Source organism: Hyperoodon ampullatus, assembly GCF_949752795.1.
Source record: "Hyperoodon ampullatus genome assembly, chromosome: 2".
Lineage (NCBI taxonomy): Eukaryota > Metazoa > Chordata > Mammalia > Artiodactyla > Ziphiidae > Hyperoodon > Hyperoodon ampullatus.
Genome location: NC_136915.1, coordinates 34,880,230 through 34,907,650, shown reverse-complemented (window position 1 = coordinate 34,907,650; position 27,421 = coordinate 34,880,230). Strand labels below are relative to the sequence as shown.

Here is a 27,421-nt window from a genome sequence, read left to right as displayed (position 1 = left end):
TTTATTTATAGCTTGTCATTCTTTAAAAAATATTTATTAAATTTTGTTATAGTTACATTGAAGTCTCTATAGAACCAAGATGGAAAGAAACAAAAAAGGAATAAATTTATAGAATATAATTTTTAGTTAGTTATTGAACTACCTGCCCTTCCATGGCATGTTACTATGTCCGAGGTCCTGCCATTTGAGCGAAAATTATTTGAGTCTTTCAGACTTGTTAACTTTCTGAGCACTCTGTGAAAGTAGAAGAAGGAAACTTTTCAACACTGCATCAGCAAACACCCAATGAAAATAAAGGTGAGGTCATGAAGGGAGCCTGAGGTCAGGATGCCAGGGGCAGAGCAAGCCTGCAGGAAAGGGAAGAAAGCTGCAGAGACACGGTCACCCCCCAGACCCTCACCCAGGGGACAGACACCTGCAAGGTGACGGGGGAAGAGAATCTGGCTGTGGGGAGCCTGAGTTCAAGTGCTGGCCCTGCCTCTTAGGAACATAGAACCTTAGCAGGCCACCCTCCCTCTTCAGTCCTTAGTTTTGTCCACTGGAAAGTAAGGTGGCTGGCGAGACAAAGTTCACAGTGACTTCCAGCTTTGAAATTCTCACCATGCTCCTGGGGAGAATGGCTCTGCAATGCCCTTGGAGCCCAGGAAGCCTAGGCTGCCCGACTTTTGGCTGGCCCTGGCAGGGCACACACACGTGGGGCTCTGCTCTGATCAGCTTTGCCCCTCAGTTTGGCAAGGACCCCCATTCTGAACTACTTCCAGGGTATCCCTGGGGCACTGACTGGACAAGGAAAGCTTGAATACCTGGAGGAAACTTCCAGAATGACCCTCCAGGTATTGCTTGGCAGATCTGGTGGTCATGCTGTGTTAGACTGTGAGCTCCCACAGGCTGGGGCAGTGGCTTTAGCTTTTCTATGAAACACTGGTTTGGGAGGTGGGTTAGCAAGGGTTAGCAAAGCCATGAATGATGCCCTTCCTGGACACCCTCAGAAGCCAGGGCCAGAGAGAAATACTAACCCGAGAACAGTCCCCCTCTTAGAAAGCTTATCTCCAAATAACCCACCGGCCCCAACTCTTGCACCAGCCACGGGACCGGCCGGGGTTCATCCTACAGCATCCACATCCATTTCCATGTTGGACCCCACCACAGCCCGAGATGCAGTTGAGGCAGGAATTGCTGTTATCCCATTTCACAGATGAGGCAATGAGGCTTAGGGAGCTGAAACCCACTTGGAGTCACTCTCTGAGCAGAGACCGGAGCCCAAGCCTCCCATCGCTAAGTGCCCTGAGGTTCCCAGAGCCCACCCTGCCTCCTGCTCCCAGCGCTCCACACAGCCACAGTCCTCAGAACCACAGTGGGCATCCCTGGGAATGCAGACAAGGGAGGCACCAGCAGTGCTTCAATGCACAGAGCCTGGAGCTCTGGGTTCGGGTCGGGTCTCCCTGGTTAACCTGTAGGGATCTCACCAGGTCGGAGCTGCCCGAGCTGTGGATAAGTCGCAGTAACTCTCTCTTCTCTTCTCTTCTATTTCTGTGTGTGTGCTCTTGTCAAGTAGAAGAGCGTGAATTCCCCTCCGCGGCCGTTCATCTCCAACACGGGACAAAAGGGGAGAAGAGGCGGGACAGAGCTGCCCGCGGTGTCCAGCGTGGCTTCTCTCGTGCGGGGACCAGGGATGCCTGGGCCATGCACACAGCCGTCTCCAGCCGTCAACGGTTCACATAGCACACAGGGGACTTGTGGGGGGCCACTTGCCACTGCCAACTGAAACAATACAATGGCAACACTGACATCCTTCATGACGTTTCCACGACAGACATTCAGGCAGAAAGTGCTGGCGCGTTTTCTGTCTGCAAAGTAGAGGGCCATGCCTCACTGACGTGAATAGTCTGGGCCCTGATGACCTGCTCTGAGTCCACTAGCACCCAGTGACACTTGCAAAAAAACTCCCAAAACCATCTTGGGTTTGGCTTCCATAGCTCTTGACCAATGTGGCCCAAGCCAGACGCCTCCTTGGGACGCTTGGGTTATTCGTAAATGCAGCCTGCCCCGACCTTCCCTGAATAGCATCTGAAGTCCCGTGGAGGTCATGGATCCTGAACAAAGTGTCAAGGGCACCAAGAAGGCTGAGGGAAGTCCCCGGAAGCGGCTGACCAAAGGAGAGGCCATTCAGACCAGTGTCTCATCCAGCGCCCCGTACCCAGGCAGCAGCACGGCTGCCACCCAAGAGGGCCCCTTCCAAGAGCTCCTAGCCCCACAGCCCTTCCCAGGCCCCTCATCGGTTCTTAGGGAAGGCTCTCAGGAGAAAACAGGCCAGCCGCAGAATCCCCCCAAGAGGTCCTCCATCGAAGCCTCGGTCCACATCTCGCAGATTCCGCAGCACCCTCTGACACCAGCATTCATGTCGCCCGGCAAACCCGAGCATCTCCTGGAGGGGTCCACGTGGCAGCTGGTTGACCCCTTGAGACCCGGACCCTCAGGCTCTTTCGTGAGCCCTGGGCTCCATCCTCAGAGCCAGCTCCTCCCTTCCCATGCTTCCATCATTCCTCCCGAGGACCTGCCTGGCATCCCCAAAGTCTTTGTGCCCCGTCCCTCGCAGGTCTCCTTGAAGCCCACAGAAGAGTCACACAAGAAGGAGAGGAAACCACAGAAGCCGGGCAAGTACATATGCCAATACTGCAGCCGCCCCTGTGCCAAGCCCAGTGTGCTCCAGAAACACATCCGCTCGCACACAGGTGAGAGGCCCTACCCCTGTGGCCCCTGCGGCTTCTCCTTCAAGACCAAGAGTAACCTCTACAAGCACAGGAAGTCCCATGCCCACCGCATCAAAGCTGGCCTGGCCTCGGGAATGGGCGGAGAGATGTACCCCCCAGGGCTGGAGATGGAGAGGATCCCTGGGGAAGAGTTTGAGGAACCCACTGAGGGGGAAAGCACAGATTCGGAAGAGGAAACGGGCGGCACGTCCACTCACCCCGCAGAGCTGTCGCCGAGGCCCAAGCACCCCCTCCTGTCCAGTGGCTTGTACAGCTCTGGGAGCCAGGGTTCCAGCCACGAACGCTGTTCATTGTCCCAGTCCAGCTCAGCCCCGTCGCTCGAGGACCCTGCTCCCTTCGCAGAAGCCTCATCCGAACACCCCCTGAGCCATAAACCCGAAGACACCCACACGATAAAGCAGAAGCTGGCCCTCCGCTTGAGCGAGAGGAAGAAGGTGATCGACGAGCAGGCGTTCCTGAGCCCGGGCAGCAAAGGGAGCACTGAATCTGGGTATTTCTCACGCTCCGAGAGCGCCGAACAGCAGGTCAGCCCCCCAAACACCAACGCCAGGTCCTACGCCGAGATCATCTTCGGTAAGTGCGGGCGGATCGGGCAGCGGACCGCCATGCTGACGGCCACCTCCACGCAGCCCCTCTTGCCCCTGCCCACCGAAGACAAGCCCAGCCTGGTGCCTCTGTCTGTGCCCCGGACGCAGGTGATCGAGCACATCACCAAGCTCATCACCATCAACGAGGCCGTGGTGGACACCAGCGAGATAGACAGCGTGAAGCCCAGGAGGAGCTCCCTGTCACGGCGGAGCAGCATGGAGTCGCCCAAATCCAGCCTCTACCGGGAGCCCCTGTCCTCCCACAGCGAGAAAACGAAGCCCGAACAATCACTGCTGAGCCTCCAGCACCCGCCCAGCACCACCCCCCCTGTGCCTCTGCTGAGAAGCCACTCAATGCCTTCTGCCACCTGCACCCTCAGTACCCCCCCACACACCTTCCGAGGCAGCTACTCCTTCGACGACCACGTCGCCGACTCGGAAGCCCTGAGCCGCAGCAGTCAACTGTTTACCTCCCACCCCCGGATGCTCAAGCGTCAGCCGGCCATCGAACTACCTTTGGGCGGGGAGTACAGTTCTGAGGAGGCGGGGCCGAGCAGCAGCAAAGAGGCAGCCTCCAAACCCGCAGATGAACCGGAACCCAGGGAAAGCGACCTCACCAAAAAGACCAAGAAGGGTTTGAAAACAAAAGGGGTGATCTATGAATGTAACATATGTGGTGCTCGGTACAAGAAAAGGGACAACTATGAAGCGCATAAGAAGTACTACTGCTCGGAGCTTCAGATGGCAAAGCCAGTCACCGCAGGTGCTCACGCGTCTCCGGAAGCCGAAAAGAGCCAGGCAGAGCACGAGCCCTGGTCCCAGATGATGCATTACAAACTGGGGACCACCTTGGAGCTCACTCCACTGAGGAAGAGGAGGAAAGAGAAGAGCCTCGGAGACGAGGAGGAGCCTCCCGCCTTTGAGTCCACAGAGAGTCAGTTCAGCAGCCCCGGGCCATCGGAGGCTGCTCGGAACCTTCCCTTGGAATCCACCAAGTCACCAGCAGAGCCGAGTAAGTCAGTGCCCTCCCTGGAGGGATCCGCCAGCTTCCAGCCAAGGACTCCCAAGCCAGGGTCCAGTTCAGAATCAGGGAAGGAGAGGAGAACCACGTCCAAAGAAATTTCTGTCATCCAGCACACCAGCTCCTTTGAGAAATCCGACTCTCTGGAGCAGCCCAGCGGCTTGGAAGGGGAAGACAGGTCTGCGGCCCCGTTCTCATCGCCCCCGCCCACCCCGCATGGACGCTCGGCTCACTCCCTGCAGCCCAGGTTGGTCCGTCAGCCCAACATTCAGGTTCCCGAGATCCTGGTGACCGAGGAGCCCAACCGTCCAGACACAGAGCCGGAGCCGCCCCCTAAGGAGCCCGAGAAGACGGAGGAGTTCCAGTGGCCCCAGCGCAGCCAGACACTTGCCCAGCTCCCAGCAGAGAAGCTGCCACCCAAGAAGAAGAGACTGCGCCTGGCAGAGATGGCCCAGTCATCTGGGGAGTCCAGCTTTGAGTCCTCCATGCCTCTGTCTCGCAGCCCGAGCCAGGAGAGCAGTGTCTCTCTGAGCGGGTCCAGCCGCTCCGCCTCCTTCGAGAGGGATGACCACGGAAAAGCTGAGGCTGCCGGGCCCTCATCCGACACACGCTCCAAACCCTTGGGCACCCACATGCTAACTGTCCCCAGCCACCACCCGCACACCCGTGAGATGCGGAGGTCAGCCTCAGAGCAGAGCCCCAATGTTTCCCACTCCACCCATATGACCGAGACACGCAGCAAATCCTTTGACTACGGCAGCTTGTCCTTGACAGGCCCTTCTGCACCAGCCCCAACAGCTCCAGCGGCCCCAGCAGCCTCAGCAGCCCCAGCAGAGAGAAGAAAATGCTTTTTGGTGAGACAGGCCTCTCTGAGCAGGCCTCCCGAAACCGAGCCAGAGGCCACCCACAAGGGAAGACAGGAGAGTGAGGAACCAAAGCCCTCATCCAGTAAATCTTCAGCCAAAAGCCCATTGCCTCCGATTTCCTCTGCCGCCACCTCACACAGCGGGCACCCGGGAGGCAAGAGCCAGGTGCAGGACAGACCCGCGCTGGGAGCCACTCCACCCTACACAGAAGCACTGCAGGTGTTCCCCCACCCCATTGCTCAGCTCCCCTTGCAGGAGAAGCCGTACCTGCCCCCGCCCGTCTCCCTTTTTTCCTTCCAGCACCTCCTACAGCATGAGCCAGGGCAGTCTTCAGAGTTCTTCTCCACCCAGGCCATGTCCAGCCTGCTCTCCACACCGTACTCCATGCCCCCGCTTCCTCCCTCCTTATTTCAAGCCCCCCCACTTCCTCTCCAACCGACTGTTCTGCACCCAGGCCAACTCCACCTCCCCCAGCTCATGCCTCACCCAGCCAACATCCCCTTCCGGCAGCCCCCTTCATTTCTCCCCATGCCTTACCCTGCCTCCTCAGCACTTTCTTCTGGGTTTTTCTTGCCTCTGCAATCCCAGTTCGCCCTTCAGCTCCCTGGTGATGTGGAAAGCCATGTACCCCAGATCAAAACTAGCCTGGCCACACTGGCAACAGGAACCCCTGGCCTCTCCCCCAGCACAGAGTACAGCAGTGACATCCAGCTGCCCCCCGTGGCTCTCCCATCCAGCTGCTCAGCACCCACGTCAGCCCCTCCGCTGGCCCTGCCTGCCTGTCCAGACACCATGGTGTCTCTGGTTGTGCCTGTCCGCATCCAGACCAACATGCCGTCCTATGGGAGTGCCATGTACACCACTCTTTCCCAGATCCTGGTCACCCAGTCCCAGGGCAGCTCAGCAACTGTGGCTCTTCCCAAGTTTGAGGAGCCCTCATGCAAGGGGACGACTGTGTGTGGGGCAGATGTGTACGAGGTTGGGCCCAGACCGGCTGGGGTAAGTGAAGAGCAAAGCAGAGGTTTCCCGACTCCATACCTGAGAGTGCCTGTGACATTACCTGAAAGAAAAGGCACTTCCCTGTCATCAGAGAGTGTCTTGAGCCTGGAGGGGAGTTCATCAACAGTTGGGGGAAGCAAACGTGTCCTTTCACCAGCTGGCAGCCTTGAACTTACCATGGAAACCCAGCAGCAAAAAAGAGTAAAGGAAGAGGAGGCTTCCAAGGCAGATGAAAAACTCGAGCTGGTGAAACCGTGCAGTGTGGTGCTTAGCAGCACCGAGGATAGCAGGAGACTAGAGAAGTCCCACTTGGGCAGCCAGGGCCAGGGCAGGAGGGAAGTAGAAACACTGTCCAGCCTGTCCTCAGATCCATCCGACCCAAAGGAAATTCCTCCCCTTCCTCAGCCCTCATTGCCCCGTGTGACAACCCCGGGCTCAGAGGCTTTGAAGGAATATGCCCAGCCGTCTGGTAAACCTCACCGAAGAGGGTTGCTCCCACTGAGTGTGAAGAAAGAAGATTCCAAGGAACAACCTGACCTCCCTCCACTGGCACCTCTCAGCTCACAGCCTCTGTCAGAAACATCCCCCAGGCCAGCCAAGTTGCAAGAAGGTACGGACTCAAAGAAGGTACTGCAGTTCCCCAGCCTCCACACGACCACTAATGTCAGTTGGTGCTATTTAAACTACATTAAGCCAAATCACATCCAGCATGCAGATAGGAGGTCCTCTGTTTACGCTGGTTGGTGCATAAGTTTGTACAACCCCAACCTTCCGGGGGTTTCCACTAAAGCTGCTTTGTCCCTCCTGAGGTCTAAGCAGAAGGTGAGCAAAGAGACATACACCATGGCCACAGCTCCGCATCCTGAGACAGGAAGGCTTGTGCCATCCAGCTCCCGCAAGCCCCGCATGACAGAGGTGAGTTCAGCCTTGTTTTTCTTCTCCCCACTGATGTTAAAAGTCTTTGCTGAGCTTTTAAAGCCACGTTCTCCTCAAGTTCCATTTGCAAAATGAGAGCCAACTGAGTGGGCAGATTTCCTCTCTATCAGCTGTGACTGATCACCTTATTTATTGGGTTTCTTTGTCAGTGTCCCTTATATCATTGGACTAGGTACATTTCAATAAAGTGAGCTTTAAAGTGATCCACTTTCCCATTAGCTTCTGTTGAAAAATCAAAGACACAATCTCAGCCAAAAGACAGATGGAAAACTGCCACTCCAACATACATTTCTCCCTTGTCTGGTTAGTCTTTTCCTATTCTTCACATCTACTATTTCTGTTCTCTGGTGCCACTTGAAATCTTCCCATTGTCAGAGAGTCTAGAATTTGACACAAATGACTCCTGAAATATTCCTTCTTTCTTTTCTGTGAGTAGGAGAGCAAATAGAGCTTGGCTGCAGTATCCCTCTTTACCAGTAGGTGGCAATGTCACAGCTTGACTCATCTATGCTGGTGGTAGTGCACAGCCCCGACTAAGGGCTCATGTTTACTCCTCCATTGCCTCTGACTTGAGGCTGCATCAGGAGGCATAAAATGAGCTGATCCCTGCAAGTTCAGGAAGATTGACATTTGATAATTCCAAGTTTGCTTAAGACCGTGACACCTCCATATCCTGACAAGGCCAGCATAAGGATTTAGGCCATGATGTGCTATGCTGACTTGATATTTGTGGAATAACAATTGGTCTTATTGGTTGAGTAACCTCACTGTGCCAGGCATTGCTCTGTGCCCTTGAATCCAGTTGAAACTCATCTCCACCTGTGAGGTAGCAGTATCATCTTCATTCTGTAGATGAGGGAACTGAGTGTCAGAAGGTGAGAGAGGTCCAGGTCACATGACAAATATTTGGAAAACCCAGAATTTGAACCCAAACCTGTCTGACTCCAGAGAGTCTATTTTTCTTCTTTCAATTATTTGAGGAAAGAAAACCTTAAAAGTGACTGCAAGTTTAGAGATGTTCATTAGTGTGTCTTCAGACCAGATTCTTTGACCAAATAAGTTCCCTAAATTCCTATTGTAGATAAATGAACAAAACTATGTTCGATGACTTCTCCTATATTTGTATCCTGCTCTTTTATTGAGTGACTTTTGTGCATTGAATTTATCCTTAGCTCTACTGGATATTCTTCACCAAACTGGTTCCCAAATTTATTCTCTAAATATCCTTGTCAGTCTACAGACATCCTTAAATGAGGTTTCCACTTTCGCCATAAACATCATGACAGATTTTCTCTCCAGTGTCTCTTACTGGCTATGGCTACTCCCAAGATGCTGTTGAAATTATATTCACACTTAGAACTTGTAGTGCACTTACTATGTACCAGGTACTGTGCTCAGTGTTACTTTTATCCTCACAACCACCTTGACAGGGTTCTATATCACTATATGATTGATAAAGAGACCAAAGCATAAAGAAGTCAGGTAACTTGCACAAGGCCCCACACACAGTAAATATCCTGGATTCAAAACTAGATCTCACTCCAAATTTCTTTTGGATGCTCAGGACTCCTCCTCTGCTTTAATGATTGAACACTGAAAGGTGGTTTAAGAAAAACAAAGAGTTAATTTGGCTTAACTGGGTTTGACAATCATTTGTTCAAAATGCTGCTTTCCTAAAATGAGCTGAACCATGCACACTTTTTCCTGGAATATTCCATTTGATTCACTGGCATGTTTCCTACCAGAAGCTCACCAGTCTGGTCCATTAATGTAACTGCATGGCCCACTGATTGATGCCTTTCTATAATTACACTTCTCTCTGGTCTCTACTTGCATATGTCCAGTGACTGGGCACTCACCACCTCTTAGTACAGCCCAGCCCATCTTGGGACAGTGCTTTAAGAAAGTTCCCTATTATACTGAGCTGACATTTGTCATCCCATAGCTTCCATTCCCTGTTAGTAGCTCTGAAAAGGCCCTTTGGGCTATATCAGCATTTCAAAGCTCTTCCTAACCATCTTTGTGCAGGTCTAGGCCACCCAATCAGGTTTGAGTTTGGTCACGTACATTTTTTTTTCAATTTTAAGCCCTGGAGAAACCCAAGCTTATACAAGAGTTCACTTTGCAGCCACATTTCATCCCCCAGGTTTCTCCTTCCTTTTTTCTCTTTGGGGATCATTTTGACAACCACATGCACTATTGCAAAGAGATTAAGAGCAAGGGCTTCAGTGCCAAGTTGCCCAAATTTGAATCCCACTATCTCATTTACTAATTGACCTTGGGCCAATTACTTAACCTCTCTGCACCTTGGTTTCCTCATCTATAAAATAGAGACAATAATAATACTTGGCTCATAGGACTGTAGAGGTAGTTAAATGAGTTAAAATATGCAAAGTGTGTTTAAAACAGTGGTTGGCACATTGGCACTTGATCATCATTATCTGCAGTTATTCACATTATTATCATTAAAAGCTAAAGTGGATCCCTGGTCCCCTGCTCAATTCCAACAGTGTTTCCTGGTAGAGTGGCTCCTGCCACCAAAACCAGCCTCCTCTAGCTTGGCCCTGACATCACAGCTGGTTGTGAGACAGAAGTCATTCACCAGCCTGGGGGAAGCCTCTTGGTCCTTCCATGGATGGCCCAGATGGCAGGCTGAGATGGAAGTGAAAACAGCATGCTCTGGAAATCCCTGGGTATTGCATAAAATCACCTGCCTTCTGCCAAAGCAGCAGTCCATAGCCTCACTTGGTTTCCACTCCCCATCTCCAATTCCGAAGAGATTTTTTTTTGGTGGGGGGGTCACTGAGTCATAGGAATTGACCCTGGAATGAATCTCCAAGATGGTCTAATCCCCTCAGACTCTGAGGCCCAGAGAGGTGAAGTAATTCACCCAAGGGTGGCTCAGCATGCAGTGGCCTATGTGGTGCTAGAACTCAGATTCCCTGATTCCCAACCAGCTACCTTTCTGCTCAGCCCCAGCCCATCCTGGTAGGGGCAGGTGTGGTGACTGGCACAGGGACTTCTGTCCTTAGATTGTCTCAGCACCGGGAGACAGGGTTGCTCCTCCTGTCGGCTGTCAGCAGTGCAGTTCCTCGTGACCTTAATGACAGTGGCATGAAGTAGGATAAGAATCTCACTGCTGGCCCCAGCCCCCAGCCCAGCATCGCTGCTCCCTATTAAAGGGTGCACCCACCCCTGCCACCATCAGAGGATCTAGGGGACATGTTATCCAGCCAGCTCTCACCACCGAGGCCCTTATCTCTTGAAGAGAACAGGTTCCCTGAGATGCACGCCCGCCAGGCCCATGCCCATCAGTGGGCGGCACAGCTTCTCTGTGTCCGGCTCGGGAGCGAGGGACTGTGGGGGGTGCTATTGGTCAGGGCCTTCAGGAGACCTGCGTTCTGCTCCCAGCAATGCCCTTAACTTGCTGTGTGACCTTGACTTTCTCATCTATAAAAGAGAATTGGGCTGGTTAATCTCCAAAGGTGGAGCCTTCATTTATGTATTCAGCCTTCCTCAAATGCCTTCTCTGAGGCTGGTGTGACCGAGGAGACCAAGATGAGGACCTGTCCCCAGAAGCCCCTAGACTAGTGTGAAAAAGAGAGCAAACGCAGCTCTCATGGGAAGGCCTGGTCTTCCCCTGAAAAAGACCTGGTCAGAGTCCCAGTTCTGACTTCACCTCTCTGAGGATCTGTTTCCCTCCTTCTGTAAAGTGGGGCTAATAGCACCTCTTCACTGGGTAGAGGGAAGATGAAGTGTAGGTGTGTGATGCCATCAAAGGCATCATTCCATGACCACCCGTTAACCAGCCATGATTTTGTCGTTCCTGCGGTGGGCCAGGTTCGCCTCCCTTCGCTGGTTTCCCCGGAAGGCCAGAAAGAGATAGCTAGAGTGGAGAAGGAAGAGGAGAAGCGAGGGAAGCCGGAGGAGGACGCTCCTGCCTCCAAGAGAGGGGAGCCGGCGAGGATCAAAATCTTCGAAGGAGGGTAAGAATCACCTTTGGTTTGCAATGTCTGCTTCCCATGCAGTAAGAGCCCGCGCCCGCCCGAGGGCTGGGGGAGGTGTCATCTGTGTTCAGAGGTGGTGAGCATCTCAACGGGCAGGGCTGTGCCCACGGGAGCCCTGGGCTTCCAGCCTTCCAGGAGGTGCCATCTTTGTGGGACTCGCTGACCACCTCTGTTAAGGAGTGCGGGCTCCTTGGTTGGGGGTGGGGTATGCCAGGTATGTGCTGGGGACTGGAGCCGCCTGGGTCTTCCCCCAGCCCCTCTTTCCTCACGTGCTGGCTGGGTTCCTAGACCCCGCATTGGGATTGATAGTGATTCTCCCAGGTCCTTTCCGGACTGCTGTTAACCTTGGTGTATGTTCCCCAAAAGTCACCTCTGTCCTGCCTAAGCAGCCACCATGGCAGGCCTGATGTCCCACAGGGGGACTCGGGCTCTGCTGACAAGGCTGTTTACAGGGCTGATAGCGCACTGCACATACCAGCTGTGTACACCGGTCTCTGTTCTGACTGGCCGGAGTCCAGGACTCGTCGGTTGGTAAATATTTAGAATAATACCCCTGGTTTTTCTCCGTTGGTGCTTTGTCTTTGTAAACCTAATGATAGAAACATCTCAGAACTCTCAACTGTGGGGCTCCCCGGGCTCCAGCAGGCTGTCTGGTTTCAGACCTGCTTTGTGGAAGTGTTGTGCAAGCTGTGTTCTTTGTGACCACGTGTGTGCTTCTTGGGACGTGGGTGTCTGTACGCAGGTCCCGTGGTGTCTGTCTCAGGGTCCTGTGTCTGTGTCCCCAGTGTGATCAATGCAGCCCTCGTCCTGCCCAGTCCTGAGGGATAACAGCACGGAGGAAAACCTACCTACCAAGGAGGATGGTCCCCATGAGCCCCAGCCAACGCGGAATGTTATGGGACCTACGATCCTCCAGCACCTGCAGGTGCCTCACTCACAAAGTCAAAGTGGGAGGTGCTGGATTCCTCTATGGCGCTGGGAGAGCAGACACTACCCAGCTCCCCAAGGCCACCAGTGGGCATCCTCCGGTGGCACTCACCAGCAGGGGCTCTCAGGAGAGGGAGTGTTTGGAAACTGAACTTGGGGGTTTGGGTCGTCATAGTGACAGGGAGGGGGTCAGGGAGGGCAGACATCCTGCAGTGGCAGGGACACGTCCCCCGGGGGGAGAAATATCCTTTTCAGAGTTCCAGGAACTGATCCACTGAGAAACACTAGACCAGAGGTTTTTCGAAATATTTGCCCTCTTTCCATCTGAGGACTGACGGGTATCCTCTTCTGCTACTTGGTTAGAGCGCCCCCGTGTGTCTCTGTGTTCTCACATCATTGGGGTCCTCCAAAGGCCACATAAGACTTCATCCTGGGATTGGTGCATGGGTCACAGCCTTCTCCCAGCAGTTTCAAGGACCATCTGTGGGGCCCCAGGGGGTGGCTGAGTGTTAGCGGCCATGAAGGAGGGGGTTTGCTTCTGCCCTGAGAGGCAACTGTCCTCCCCCAGACTGGAGATCTGGTTCCAGGCGGCTCCCTGCTGCCCTCATTTCCCCCCAGGAAGCCTGAGCCCCCGAAAGGGCAGTTGGCAGGAGCCTCTCCCCACTGCAGTTAGTTTACAGCTTCAGCCACCAGAGTCTCTGCCACACGGTCTACCTTCAGCTGAAAGGTGAAGGCCACACCTGAGTCCCCTTGTCCTCTTCCTACAGCGTAGGCAGGGGTCCTCACTGTAACCTACCCCCACCGTCCCACCCAGGTCATCATTTAATCCTACCTGCTCTGTTCAGAATCTCCCTCTCTTCCCAGGTCCAGCATCCCTGCCCCCGAGCAGCTCTCCCACTTACCTGTTCCACTCAGACAATCCCCTCACCTCTGCAGCTCTGCTTCCCATCTGTAAAAGAGGATAATTACATACTTTGTGGATTGTCAGGGGATCCTGTTGCTGCCCCGTGTAAAGGCTGCAGTTCATGGTGCTGACAAATGGGCATCGGAGCATTTTTTCACTATTGCGTCCATCGCTTTTATCCCCTCCAGGATAATCTCACTCTGTCTGTCAGCTGCGAAGAACATCATCCTCACTGTCTCTACTTGTCACATCTAATTTGAGCACTTTGGTGGGGGGGGTTATGTAATGCCGCCGGTCAGGTCATCTTCTCCTGCAGCCCCGCTGTCCCATCTGGGCCCCCTCTGTACCTCCCACCTTCCCTTCTGGTGACCCCTCAACATTTACAGCTCTCTTGGGGCTGGTGTCACCCCCAGGAGCATTTGCAAATGTGGGCATGAGAGTTTGGGTTGTCACAGAACTGCGGGCACCTCTGGCATTTCATGGACAGGGCTGGGTATGTGACCATCCTATCACCAACCACAGAACCACTTGTCCCACCCAAAATGCCGAGGGTGCCCCCACCCAGAAACACTGAATAGACCCTTCAGGCAGACCCACCTGAGGTCACCAGGGCTTTGCCTTAGGCCCATTCCTTCCCTCCTTCCTTCCTTCCTTCCTTCCTTCCTCCCTCCCTCCCCTCCCCACTCCCTCCCTCCCTCCCCTCCCCCTCCCTCCCTTCCCTTTTTTTCTTTCTTTCTTTTGTGTTTTTTTTTTTTTAACACAGCAAGTATTTGTACTTCACTCCAATACCTGTTTGACAAGGGTCTGCAATGGGGTTCTGTTCCTGGGAGTCACTCAGAGATCCAGGCCAGCCAAGGCCGAGATGGTAAGATGGGACAGTGGTGCCTTGTGCACTGACTCTTCAGGCTTCCACCCAGAAGCTTCTGCTCCCATCTCATCTGCCAGAGCAAACCGCAGGCCTCACCCAGGTCCCTGAGAGGGGGGGAAGCACAGCCCTTCCATGCACAGGGGAGGACCAGGGCTCTTTGGTAGATAGCACTGACTACTCCAGAGGATTTACCATACATCTGCAACTTGTTGTTTCTACTCAGTGATGTTCTGAGATGTAGTCAGGTTGATCCATATAGATCTAATTCATGACCATGAGTCAAGAGACCAGACAGCAAGAATAGATGCTGGATGAGTCCAAGAGGCAGGAGTCTTCTCATCACTAGTCTCCTTACTATTCTTCTTGACGTCCAACCCAGCAGTTGATCAATCACTCAATCCATCCAGGAGGAGCTATTTATTCAGTGCCTTATGAGTGCTCTGTGTCAGAAGATGCCCAGAGCCAAGGGGGTAAACTGTGGTTCTCCTCTCAAGGAGCTTGGTTCAGGTGCAGCACAAGGCCCGGTGCTGAGGTGTGGACCCCCAATATTGAGATGCTCACAGCAGGCAAGGACTCCCAAGGCTGGAGTAGCCAGAGATGGCTTCCTGGAGGGGGAGGGCTAGGCCTGGAGGGTGCATGAGACTGGGACAGGCAGAGAGGAAAGGTGGGTCGGTCGGCAGTCTGGGTATAATGGTGACTCATGCACCTGGTCAGTCGGACTGGTTTCTTCTGGCCTTGAGTGGTCTCCCTGGTCGCTGTCGTCCACCTCCTTGGCTTCAAACCTCACTGTGCCAAGGACACTAAATCTGAGTCTCCAGCTAGGACCTCACTCCTGAACTATAGACCATTGCTTCTGATGCCTCCCAGGCACCTCTGCCTGGGAGACTAGGGCACCTCGAACTCAGCATGAGTTGGACCAAGCCCTCCAATTGCCACCAACGACATCTCCTTCCACATCCAGAGCCAGATGATGTGCCCAGCCCTTCACACTCAAAACCTTAGTGTCATCTTGGACACCTTCTTCTCCCCCAACCCTCCCCCTTCCAATTAGTCCCCAAAGTCTGGTGTCCACACCTAGTGGTCCATGACTCAGAGGTGGTCTCTCTGCACTCCCTGTACCATGGCTCTTACCCCCTCTCTCCAGGCCCCCATGTTGGTGCTATTGGGTGTCCTTGATCATGGTTCTGCCTTTGTCACACCTCTGCTCCAGAGCCTTCTGTGGCCGCCTTACCTGCCTGATCCGGTTGAAACTCAGGCTGGTCTTCCCGGCCCCACAGTCTCACTCACCCCTGTTGTGCTTCACCTTCTGTGCCTGCTGGGCTCTGCCCATTGCCAAATCCTAGCCACCTCCAAAGGGCAGTACTCAGCCCTCTCCTCTAACTAACCTCTCAGATCCCTCCATACTCCCTAGTTCTCTGCGTTACTTCTGGAATAACAGTGGTACTGAAATCCATTCCTGTCTCCCCTGCAAGTGCCCTCTTGGCTTGGGTCCTAGGGCCATGCTTTGTCCACGCTATGCATCCGTTCCTATTTACCGCATTGATTTCCGGCACACAGCCCCCGCCCTGCATTCCCCATCCCTTCCACACCCGAACAGTCTGCATCTTCCAGGCAGCCTCCAGGAGTGCCCATCAAGAGTACGTTGACTTTCTCGCCCAGCATCCCTGCATTTGCCTCGGTTGTTTTAGAAGGGCTCCTTTGTTAGGAGAACGTTGACTTTACACCTACAAAGTTATACGGTTCATTGAGGGTAATGCCTGTGTTGTCCTAACTCAAGTTCACTTGTTGCAAGGAAAGCTGAGAGCTCAGCCCAAAGGGCTGCTGTGGAAGAAGAGGCTAGAATTGATAGGAACTACCTGGATGCCAAAAGTGGTCATCCAGGCCCAGCTGGGGTGGGGGTGGGGGGGTCGGTGCTTAGGCCTGAAGGGAATGATGAGATCAGAGGGTGAAACCATGGAGGTCAGGCCCAGCTGGGGTGGGGAGTCCTCAGAAAGGTGGCTGTTGTCAAGGGTAAGGGGTAGGGTGGGTTTAGAGGGGCAGCCCAGCCTCAGCTTGGAACTGGAATACAGGGCAGGGGACAGAAGCCCAGCTGTGGGCTGGGCCAGTGCGTGTGGGTATGGTGACTCACAGGCATGGGGCTGTCGGGGGCTGCCTCCCAAGCCCTTCAGGCCTTCAGCAGAAGGCATCCACGCCAGACCCTGCCACGGCCAATGGCAGGACTCAGCCATTGAGGGAGGACCATCTGTGCTCCTGTCCAAGGGTACTGACTCCCATCTCTTCCCAGCTCCCCAGCACCACCCAATACATCCCTCCAGCCACTCCTCTCTCCTAGCCCATTCAGTTCAGTACATCCAAACTTAAAGTTTCCCACCTTAAAAACATTCCTTTGACTAAAGGGCTTATTCGCCAGATTTTTCTGTTTTCCTCAAGAGGAAAACTCCAGAAAGCGATGACTGTACTTGCTCATGTCTCATCTCTCCTCCCATCCTCTCTCAGACTCATGCCAGCGGGGCGCTGGACTCATCACACCTCAAAAGCTACACTTATCAAGGTCAACAATGACCTCCAGTGCTGAAGAATTCCGTGGTCAGTTTTCATTTCTCTTCATTTCTGACCTGCTGGCAGCATTTGACACAGGTGACCCCTCCACCCTCCTCAAAACACTTTGTCCCCTGGTCTCCAGGCGGCCATCTTTCTTGACCCTCCTTTTCTTTGCCAGCAGCACTTTCTCGTCATCTTTGGTGATTTCCCACCATCTCCTGATCTCTAAACATTAGGGCCCCCAGGGCTCAGCCCCTGGGCTTCCCCTTTTCTCTGTGTAAACTCACTCCCAAGGTGGCTCTGTGTACCATCTATAGGCTGATGACTCCCAGACTCGCATTTCCCGCCGGACTTCTCCCCGGAGCTCCATGTCAGGTCTCAGCCATCTGTGTGATGGTCACCTGGGCATCCAATGAACTCATCCTTAGAACACAGCACAGCAGATGCTGAAGAACCACTGTGACTCCTGGGGCTCTTGGTATATTTGTTAAAGAAATTATTTTGAAAGTTTGCTTAATTTGGTACAGTTCCACTTGAAGGAGTTATATTTTTAACAGGTGTGCTTTTCTATCTCATGTATTTTCATTTCTAATAGCTGAATTTGTTTTTATTGAGGTCTAAGAGTTTATGCAGTATATCCACATGTTGTTTATTGTGTACCTATATTTTTAAAAGCAAGCACGCATGCACACACATATGTGTGTATGTATTTATGAAATAGTAGCTTGGAGAGAATAGTTTTAATTTTAAAAAATTTAAAGTTTGTTTGTTAATAATTTTTCACAAACCCATTCCTTCTTGGACTTTGAAACGTAAAAATGCAGCATATTTTCTATCCTAAATTTCTAAATTTCTACTCTGTGTAGCCCCATCTTACTGTGAACTCCAGGTTAAGGATGCTGTTGAATTATGCCTTTGGGAATATTTGTTACCTCTATATTTATTGGGGAACAAATTGATTAAACTATGAATTAAATACATAATAATAAGTTGGAGGTTTTTGGATAGGTGTAAAGAATAAACTCCGCAGGTAAACCACTCTAAAAATCCAAACTGGAACAAAAAAAACTTGCTACCAAAGTGTTCATCACGTAAAGGTTATGAAATGTAAACATAGGCAGAGAAACTGTGTGCATTTGCTCATTCGCCGAATGTCTTTTTGAAAGTTTTTTGAGTGGCCAAAGAAAAAAAAGATATACTTTGAAAGAAGGACGCAAAATCACTCGTTCAAACTCTGCACAGGCAGCTTCATTTTTCCTGTCTTCAGGCCCCAAACGGCTCTCTCTCACCTCCATTAACAAATCCTGTTAACTCACCCTGTGAAACCATATCCAGAATCTGCCCATTTTTCCCACCTCCTGGGTCAAACCACTGCCAAGATTCATCTGGTTTGTCACAGTGTCCTGCTGTAATCTCCTGCTTCCACCCTTACCCACTACAGTGTATTCTTAACCCGGCAACCAGAATGATCCTGTTTAACACCAGCAGAGCCTGTCACTCCCACTCTGCACCCTCCACAGCCCACAAGTGGCCTGCGTGTGCTGACCCCAGGTCCTCCCTGACCTCTGCCTACCCCTCTACCCCTTGCTTCCTGTGCTCCAGCCGAGGATCTCTTTGTCAGACATGCTTCTGCCTCAGGGCCTTTGCACTTGCTGTGCCCACTGCCTTGAACACTTTTTTTTTAAATAAATTTATTTATTTTATTTATTTATTTTTGGCTGCGTTGGGTCTTCGTTGGCTGCACACGGGCTTTCTCTAGTTGGGGCTAGCGGGGGCTACTCTTCTCCGCAGTGTGCGGGCTTCTCATTGTGGTGGCTTCTCTTGTTGTGGAGCATGGGCTCTAGGCACGTGGGCTTCAGTAGTTGTGGCACGTGGGCTCAGTAGTTGTGGCTCGTGGGCTCTAGAGTGCAGGCTCAGTAGCTGTGGCGTACGGGCTTAGTTGCTCCGTGGCATGTGGGATCTTCTCGGACCAGGGCTCGAACCTGTGTCCCCTGCATTGGCAGGCAGATTCTTAACCACTGCGCCACCAGGGAAGCCTCTACCTTGAACACTTTTTCCAGGGTCCCGCAGCTCCTTCACTTCCTTCACTCACACTTTGGTGAAGCCTTCCCAGGCCACCCTCCCACACGTACCCTCCTCGAGCATTTCTTATCCCCCTTCCCTTCCCTGCTTTATTTTTCCCCAGAAAGTCACTAGTTTGTTTCTGTTTCCTCCCCCAGAATGTACACCCTGTGAGAGGACAGGAATTGTGCTTTATTCATTGCTGTATCCCCAGTGCTGAAAATGGTGCCTAGCAGTGCTAGAGAATGTTTATTAAATGAAGGAATCTCCCTTTAACTGAGACCTCAGGTGAGGGGCTGGATCCCTGACCTCAGCAGCTCTCAGAATCTGTGACAGGGTGGACGCTCTGGGTCTCAGGAAGGAGCAAGGACACAGAATCAGGGCCAAACCAAGCCAGACAGGACCAACCCACCAACCTGGAGTCAGGCTTGGTCTGGGAAGGTGAAGTCAGGTGGCCTCGGCTATGGCGAAAGCACATGGGGCTGGGAGCCAAGGTCGTTTGCTTGCTGACCTGCCTTCAAGTGTTACAGGTAAAAATGAAACGTTCCGAAAAGGACCGGCTCATGGGCTGCCAGCTCCTAGGCCAGTGCCTGCTCTGAGCAGATCCCTTGTGTCTTGGGGGCCGGAGAGAAGTGGTCTTGGGCGCCCAACTCTGGATAGAGGCTGCTGTCCTTCCTGGGTGAGTCCAGGCTGCCAGGGCCCTGTCTTCTTCCTGATCCAGTGCCTTGGTTTCTCTTTAATTCTCAGAATTCTCCCTGGAAGTGTAGACATGCAGCTCTGAGTGTGGCCCCAGTGGGCTGGGAGTGAATTGTCCAACCTCCATCACATGCACCCACACTGTTTTTTTTCTCTTTCTGTTTCCCCCAGATCCTGTTGTTTCATCTCTCCTAGGGAGTGTGACCTGAGCTTTGAGAATGGGGTGGGGGTAGGGGAGGGTGAGATATTGCAGAGTCCAGGTGCGACATCCAGTGGCTCAGACCAGGGAGACCACATTGGAGATGGGAGTGGAGCTAGAGGACTTCTGGTGAATTGAATACTAAGGGTGAGGACGAGAAGCTTGGAATGAAGAATGACTGCCGTGTTCCTGGCTCGGGTAACAGCTGGATGGATGGTGCTGCCATTTACCGAGATGGGCAGGGATGGGGAAGACAGTAAGAAAAGGGCTCGGGGAAGGGGAGATCAAAGCTTGGTGGACACGTTCACTTTGAAGATACCAGTCAGACACCCAAGTGTTCAGGGAGGCATGTGGCAATTGGATATGTGAGCCTGGCCTTCAGAGGACAGGAAATACACATTTGGGACATGCGTTTGTCAATGCGTAGATGCTGTTTAGGAGGATGGAACTGGATGGGGTCAGTTAGGGAGAGGGGAGGAGAAAAAAGAATAGGGCGTCCAGGACTGAGCCGGAATATGCCAGCAGTCAGAGGGCAGGTAGAGATGAAGCTGCAAGAGTCTGAGAAGAAGCCAGAGGAGTGGCGGAGACCTGGCAGAGGGAGAAGTCATGGAAGCCAAGGGCAGAGGGAGTTCAAGGTCATCTGTGCTGAGGGCCGCTTAGAGGCCCAGGACAGGGAGGCCAGGCAAGTGTCCACGGGATGTGGCCACATGTGGGTCACTGATGGGACCTTAATGGGAGCTGTTTTGGGAGATGGAGTCCTGAAGGCAGCACATGTAAGTAAACCTGTCCCAAGAGGCTGGCTATGGAGGGAAGGAGGAAGAAACGAGGGGGTGAGGGGTGGGACCTGGGTGAGTGTGTATGAGGCTGAGCAGGTGGGTGTTTACACAGAGAGATCCTCATTGTGCTTGTGCTGCTGGGGGTGTGGAGGTGGTAGGCGCAGATGGCAGTGCCGGGAGAGAAGGGGCCGAGCGCAGGGCGGAGTTCTAGAAGAGGTGCAAGGGGTGGGGCTGAGCTGATGAGAAGGGGGTGCTTCTCCTAGAGTAACAGGAGGAAAGACAGATGCAGGTGTGCTGCAGGCAGACTGATGGTTTGGGGGGGACTGGGGAGGGTTCTCTCAGCCCCCATCCAGACCTCTCCTCACTGTTCCTGGACAGCTACATTCCCAGCAATAGATTTGTGAATGGTTGTTTTGAAAACAAAAGCAGGAAATGTCTCTTCCTAGGAAGCCACTTAGATTCTTGGAAAAGTTATTCCTTTGTAAAGATTATCCTCCAAATAAATATCTCAGATGTTAAATTGTCTAGTTAGGTTGACTGCCTGTACTGGCCTAGCATCTTTCTCCTGAGCACTCAAAAGACTTCCCAGGGAACACTGGCTCCAGGCATTAGAGAAAGCTGATTATGTCACTATGAAACCCAAGTCACCGACAGTGAAAAAAAAAAAAAGAAAAAGAAAAGACATATTGATCACGGGGCAGACTGAGTGTCTGAGTATGCTGGGGCCAGAGTCCCCAGAGCCCTGAGGATGGTCAGGGAAGACCTAAATGCATCCTATTAAAATTTAAAGGAGAATCCATTTCTCAAGCAGACACTGCCTCTGGTTGCTGTAAGGGGTCTAAGGCAGCAAGGGGCTCAGCCTGAGGGTTTGGGGGTGCGGGAAGTGGAGTCCCCATGCCAGCAGGTAGTGGCCCCTGGCGGCTACAGCGAGGACCAGGCATCCCCTGGGCCTGGACAGCATCTACCTGAGTCCCAGCCTCCTTCCTGTCCTGGGGAATCAGCCTGGGCGCCCAGGAGGAAGCTGGCTTCTCGCCTTCTCTTCTGTAGGCGAAGCAGCCTCTTAGCCAACAGTGGCACATACTTTCTCTCTCTCTTTCAGTTTTTACTTTTATCAAAATTGCACAGAGTTGAAAAAGCCAAATACTTCTACAAATTTTGTTATGGAAAGCAGCAGCACCCTTCTTTCCCCCACATTTTCTGCCCAGCACCCCACCCCCAGAAGCAATAACTTTCATCTCTTTTAGCTGACTATCTTGGTTGACCTCCATATCTCTAAATAATGTGCCTGGGTTGCTACTACCAGGCGCTTCAGCTTAGGTATTAGCTAGTGACTCAAGAGCCTTTCCTGGTCCACATATGCCCCCTCATCCCCCATCCTCTCATTAGACTGTACCATTTATGCTTCACAGCTATGTCACGTAATGAACTGTAGTTACTTTGGCTTTCCTATACAGCTTTTATTTTCTCTAGGAATAAAAATTGTGTATGTGTTAACTTCATTAGTTTTCTATATATGTATTGCTAATTCAACCCCCCAATTCTCACCTCACCAACTCTCCCCTGCAGATGTTCAGATGCAGCGGGTCCTCTGTAAACTCATCTTGCTGACACAGTCCCTCCCTGAGGGGTCCAGCTGGCTCCTGGCCACACGGGCTGCTCCCTTTGCATGGGGCACAGCTGCCATCCCAGGGCTGCCTTCACTCTCGCCCTGGAGATTCTCTTACCTATGTTGGATCTCCTCATCGACTTACGTCTTCCTTTCCCCCAGTTTACTTCCTCATTGTCACAGAGACCATCCTTCAGCATGGTCTTCTTGAGAAACGGCCCATGAGAGGTGAGCCTTTTGATGCATCACATGACTGAGAATACTGGAATATTCAATTCCTCAGTTGATTGAAGTGTCAGATTCCGGGTTGAAAAAGTTTTGAGAGCATTGCTCCCTTGTCCTCAAGCTTCCAGGTTGCTCTCAAGAGTTCCAGATCCATTCTGATTTCTGCTCCGTCTTCTGCAACTGTCTAAGGCTCCTCTCTTCCTCCTTAGAGCAGTGACATTTCACAGGCGTGAATCTCGGTGTGGGGTTGTTTTCATCACTCAGCAACTCTTTTAATCTGGCAAGTCAGGGACTTCTGCTTTAAAAAATCTTCCTGAATGGTTTCCTTGATGATTTCCTCTTCTCCGTTTTTCTCTCTCCTCTCTTTGGAACTCCTGTTATTCAGGTGTTGGACCTCCTGGCTTTTTTTTTTTTGGCTGCGTTGGGTCATCGTTGCTGTGCGCGGGCTTTCTCTAGTTGAGGCGAGCAGGGGCTACTCTTCATTGCGGTGGGACTTCCTGGCTTGTTCCTCTAATTTTCACACCTCTCCGTCAGAATCCCCATCTCTTCGTATTTCTGCTCTACTTTCTGGGTACTTCTCCCCATTTTGTCTTCCAGCCACTCATGTTATCATTTTTCAAGAGTGCTTTCTTTTCTCTGAACATTCCTTGTAATAATATCCTATTCGTATTTGGTTGATTTCAGTAGCTTCTCTCTCAGAGGCTATTAACTTTAGTTAGTTTTGTTTTGTTTTTAGAGTTCTTTTCCATTTGGTTTCTGTTTCCCTCAGGTTCCCTTCATCCTTGTGTTTGTTTAATCTCTTCTCTCAGGTGTCTGATAACCTCTGCTGTCTTCCTATGTTAAGAGTGGGAGGTTCAGAGACGGCTGGGCGCCTGGGTGTGAGAGCGAGGCTTCACCGTGACTGCCCATCTGGGCTTTTCCACTGGGGAGGCTGCAGTGGCAGAGTCTTAGGTCGTTCTTCTTGGGCGAAGACTCCAGTCTCATGCCTAAAGATAGCAGGGTTCATTTCCCATAGCCTGGGAGCCACAGAAAGGAAAAAGGTGGGAGGGGAAAGGGAGAGGAGTCTCAGCCTCCAGTGATTCATTCACTCCATCCCTTCATTTCTTTGTGATTCCCCTGCCCTGCCCTTACCTGGCCTGATGTCCCCTCAAATGCCTTCCATCTCCCCCTTTGCAGAGAATAAACCTCCAGGCTTTCTTAGGGATGGTCTCCTGGCTGCTGGAGTTGAGGAAGGGATGGGGTCTGACTGCTTCTAACAAGACTTTCCACTAGTCATCCTTATCTTGGTTCCCCCCATCCCCACCTGCAGAGACCTTGAGGGGCCCTGTGGTGTAAATTCAGTTGGTTCTCATATTCCCTGCTGTCAACTTAGATTCCATTGTCTTGAGTCTGCAAAGTCTTTTTCACCCATCCATCTCTTTCCAGCTTCCACAATTTTATTGTCAGTCTCCTCTCCTGCTCTTTTCTTCTTTGTGGGTTTATTATGCCGAGAGAGAGAGAGAGAGAGAGAGAGAGAGAGAGAGAGGAAGAAAGAAAAGAAAGAAAGAAAGAAAGAAAGAAAGAAAGAAAGAAAGAAAGAAGAAAGGAAGAAAGAAAGAAAGAAAGAAGAAAGGAAGGAAGGAAAGAAAGAAAGAAAAAGAAAAAGAAAGGAAAGGAAAGAAGGAAAGGGAAGGGAAGGGAAAGGAAAGGAAAGGTAAATAAAGAATGTTTCTCCACCATCTTCAATAACAGACTCCTAGTAGGTTTTTTGTTTTTGTTTTTGTTTTTTGTGGTATGCAGGCCTCTCACTGTTGTGGCCTCTCCCGTTCCGTTGCGGAGCACAGGCTCCGGACACGCAGGCTCACTGGCCATGGCTCACGGGCCCAGCCGCTCCGCAGCATGTGGGATCTTCCCGGACCGGGGCACGAACCCATGTCGCCTGCATCGGCAGGCGGATTCTCAACCACTGCGCCACCAGGGAAGCCCAGGTTGTTTTTAAATACGTTTTAGGCACAGAACTCATTCTTCCAAAGAAGTCTTCAGGGAAGGTCACCCTCTCAACCTCCCCCACAGGTTCCTGGGGCCCCTGTGGCACCTTCCTGAACTTCTAGGACTCAGAGGAACACAGGGGAAAGGGCCAGTGTTGTAGGAAGTCTGGAAAGTCCTTGGGCATTGGCCTGAGACAGAATCAGATTCTAGGCCCGCCTCCAGCAATTACTGGCCAGTCCCTAAAGTAGGACAGTGGTATCTACTTTACAGGCTCCTTGTTAGAATTGAATGGTAAGATACTATGGGCTGTTTTCCCGGGCCTGGCGTAGAGGAAGTACTCAGCAAAGAGACCACTTCCTTCCTTGCTTCCTTTCTTCACTGTCTTTACTTCCTTCCATCTTCCTTTCCCCCCACCCCCTTCCCTCCGCCAGCATGATTGTGATCTTCCCCAGGCTCAGGTGGTCTTTCTTCCCAGTCAGTAGAAAGCCACTGAAGGTATAAGCCAGGGTATGTCTCTGATGGCTGTGTGTGCACAGCACATCAGGAGGGCAAGAGTTAGAGTTTGATCTCTGGACAATAAAAATGAAATCAGAAAAGAAAAATGACACATGGGTTGGGCAGATGGAGAGTCTGACACTAGGGTCCACCTGAATTTTATTAGCTGCAAATCACAGGAAACTTTACCTTTTCCATCTTTGGGTGTTGTTTGAAATGAGGCCTCACATGGAGGGAGGTAAGTGGGGTGAGTCCTGGAGCTGGAGACTTGGGGCGAATCATGTTTCCTCTCTGGATTGCAGTCTCTCCACTGGTAGTTCGAGGATGTGGGAAAGGGCTTGGATCTTGGAGTCCAGGGCTGGGGACTGTGTCTTGACTCTGCCTTTGCTAGAGCTGAGGCCTTGGGCAGGCCTTTGCTCCTGTGAACCCAGGTTTCTCATCTGTAGCATGAATGATGCCCATGTGGCTTGGGTGAACCATCTCTGGCTCTTGTGATGTGCTGTGTAGGATCTTTCCAGCTCTTGTCAGTCGATGAGCCATTTCAGCTCTGCACTCAATACTTGAGGAAGGTGTTGCTCAGAGGCAGCTTACAGGGAAAGGGCTGGGCGAGGGGTCTGTGCGGGCTGGTTGCAAGCCCTTGTCTCTGCCTCAGAGAAGCTGCCTTTTCTAAAGGTCAGAGAATCTAAGCCAAGCTCATCTGCAGGTACCCCTTCCTGGGCAGGAGACCTTGACAGTGTGCCCCGGCCTGAGATAAGACATCTGTTGGGAAGAGTTTCCTTTTGGAGCCCAGAGTTGGGTGTTGGGTATTGCTTGCCTGGACACACACTGGTGAGGAGAGGAGGGGGGCAAGAGACATACCAAATCTCCAGAACCCACTAGAAAAATGAGGAGCTTAAAAAAATGAGGAGAGAGTTGGTCTGGAGTCTCTTGGAGGAGGGGTCCCTGCTGTGGTCTATCCCCCCAAGCATCAGCTGCACCTTGCTGCCCAAGGGGTGAAGGCCCAGTCCCAGGAGACACTGATACCCTCCAGTGGCCACATCCCACCTGCGCCTGCCCACCTGGGTGCCTTCAATCATGCTCTTTGGTGACTCTCTGGAGGTGGAGATACCTCTCGGTGCTGTTGTGAATGTTAAATAGAATCAGACGCGTGAATCAGCTGTCCAGGGTCTGGCCCTCTCCATCCCACCGCCCTGCCTATTAGAGGGGATGAGTGGCATCCTTCACTCCCACCCTCTGAGCAGAGCTTGTGTCTCAGTTCAGCAGCAGAACATGGTGACAAAAGCACGGCTTTGGCATCAGCCAGACCTGGGTTCAAATCCTGGCTGTGCTACTGATTAGAAAGTCACTTAACCTCTCTATGGCTCAGTTTTCTCATCTGAAAAATGAGAATAATAATAGTAACCTATTGATCAAAGTTGTTGAGAAGTAAAGGAAACGAAGATGTTGGTGTATAATGTACCCGGCACAGTGTCTTATTCTGCCATGAATGATCAATATTTCCTTACATGATTGCCTCTTCAAGTAAGGAGTCAACTAATGTCTCCCCCTTCTGCAAGCACGTTGTGGCAGAGTGTAAACACTGAAGCCAAACCACCCGCGTGGGAATCCTGGCTCTATCACAGTGACCAGCTGATCTTAAGTGAGTTATGTAAATGCTCTGTGCCTCAGTTTCCTCATCTGTAGGATGGAGACGATAATAGTAATTACATCTCAAGGAGTTCATATGAGGCTTAACTCATGTAAAGAATTTACAGTGCGTGATGAATAATAATAAGCACTTAATAAAAGTCCACTGTTATTATTATGAAAGCGTCCCTAGAAATCATTTAATCCAAATTCCTCACCTTGCCAATGAGGAAACCATGGCCCAGGGAGGCGTTAACACAGCATAGGAATGATAGAAGCCAGCCTCTTGGCGTTCACTCAAAACACACCAACAGGAGGAAGGGAGGAAGGCTGCGTGGTGAGTGTGTACGAGGGTACAGGACCTGTGCCATCTCGCCGTGACTGTGGTGATGGGAGGGAGGTGGCACTGTGGTGAATCAGGCTGCGATTCTGAAGCACTTTCAGCTCCCGTGAAAAGAGACGTTCAACTCCAGAGGATTCCTTGGGTTCAAGAGATAACAGGGTGGCCTGGTTGGAGAGCCAAAGCCAAGCAGGTTAAGGAGGGCCTCCCCTCAGGGGCGGACCCTGCACGGGGAGTTAGAGCCTGACCAGGCAGGGAAACCTGGCATGGCCTTGGATGGAAGCAACATACCCTGGAGAATTCAGGGGTGATGGTTCATGGGGTTGGCAATTTACGCTTAAACAGTTCAGGAAAAAGAATTTTTTTCTAACTATACTTTCAACTTTTCTGTATGTTCGTGATTGGTTCAAAATAAAAACTTAAAATAAAAAAGAGAGAGAACCAGTTTGGCTCAGAAGAAAGGAGCCCAGGGGAGCCAGGAATTGAGGAGAGTTTAAAAGGGCAGAGGCTGCCAGGGGCCGCCGGGCAGATCTCTGAACAAGTGGAGTCAGCCAAGGCCAAGAGAGGAAGCTAAAGGCATCAGACCAAGGCAGGAGCAGGGCCTGAACTCCAAGCAGAAGTTTGGATCTGTGCTGTGAACAGGCGTCATCTGTCACCATGGGTGGCTTGCAGACCAAAGAAGGACAGCCCAGCTGGCGGGAGAGTTTGGGTCCCCAGGAGAGTGTGTCCCAGGGCACAGCAGCCAGCAGAAGGCAGATTGGGCTGGAGCCCGGGCAGCAGGGGGCGGGCGTGCTGGGCAGGCAGGCTCCCAGGAACATAGTGGCAGCAGACAGGGCGGACACAGGAGCCAAAGTGAGCCTAAGGCAGCCAGGGAGAAGCCAGGCTGTGAGCAAGGTCTTATAACCCGCTGGCGAGTGTAGCTGGCAGACTGGGGCCAGGAGGCCGCCAGCCAGGGGCCAGGCTGGGCTTCTGGGGACTGAAGCCAGGAGCAGGCGGGACACC

At 52.1% G+C, this 27,421-nt stretch overlaps 1 protein-coding gene across 2 annotated transcripts in view; it reads left to right on the top strand.

The window, feature by feature from the left end:
- Positions 1–2,086: 2,086 nt before the first annotated feature.
- Positions 2,087–27,421, top strand: part of HIVEP3 (HIVEP zinc finger 3) — a gene marked incomplete at both ends in the record, with an annotated part of 57,526 nt that continues 32,191 nt past the window's right edge. For both annotated transcript variants that reach the window (XM_079697368.1, XM_079697367.1), the window contains 2 exons: positions 2,087–7,159; positions 11,021–11,166. In XM_079697368.1, the coding sequence (XP_079553494.1) occupies positions 2,087–7,159; positions 11,021–11,166 (5,219 nt within the window). The remainder of the gene's footprint in view (positions 7,160–11,020; positions 11,167–27,421) is intronic.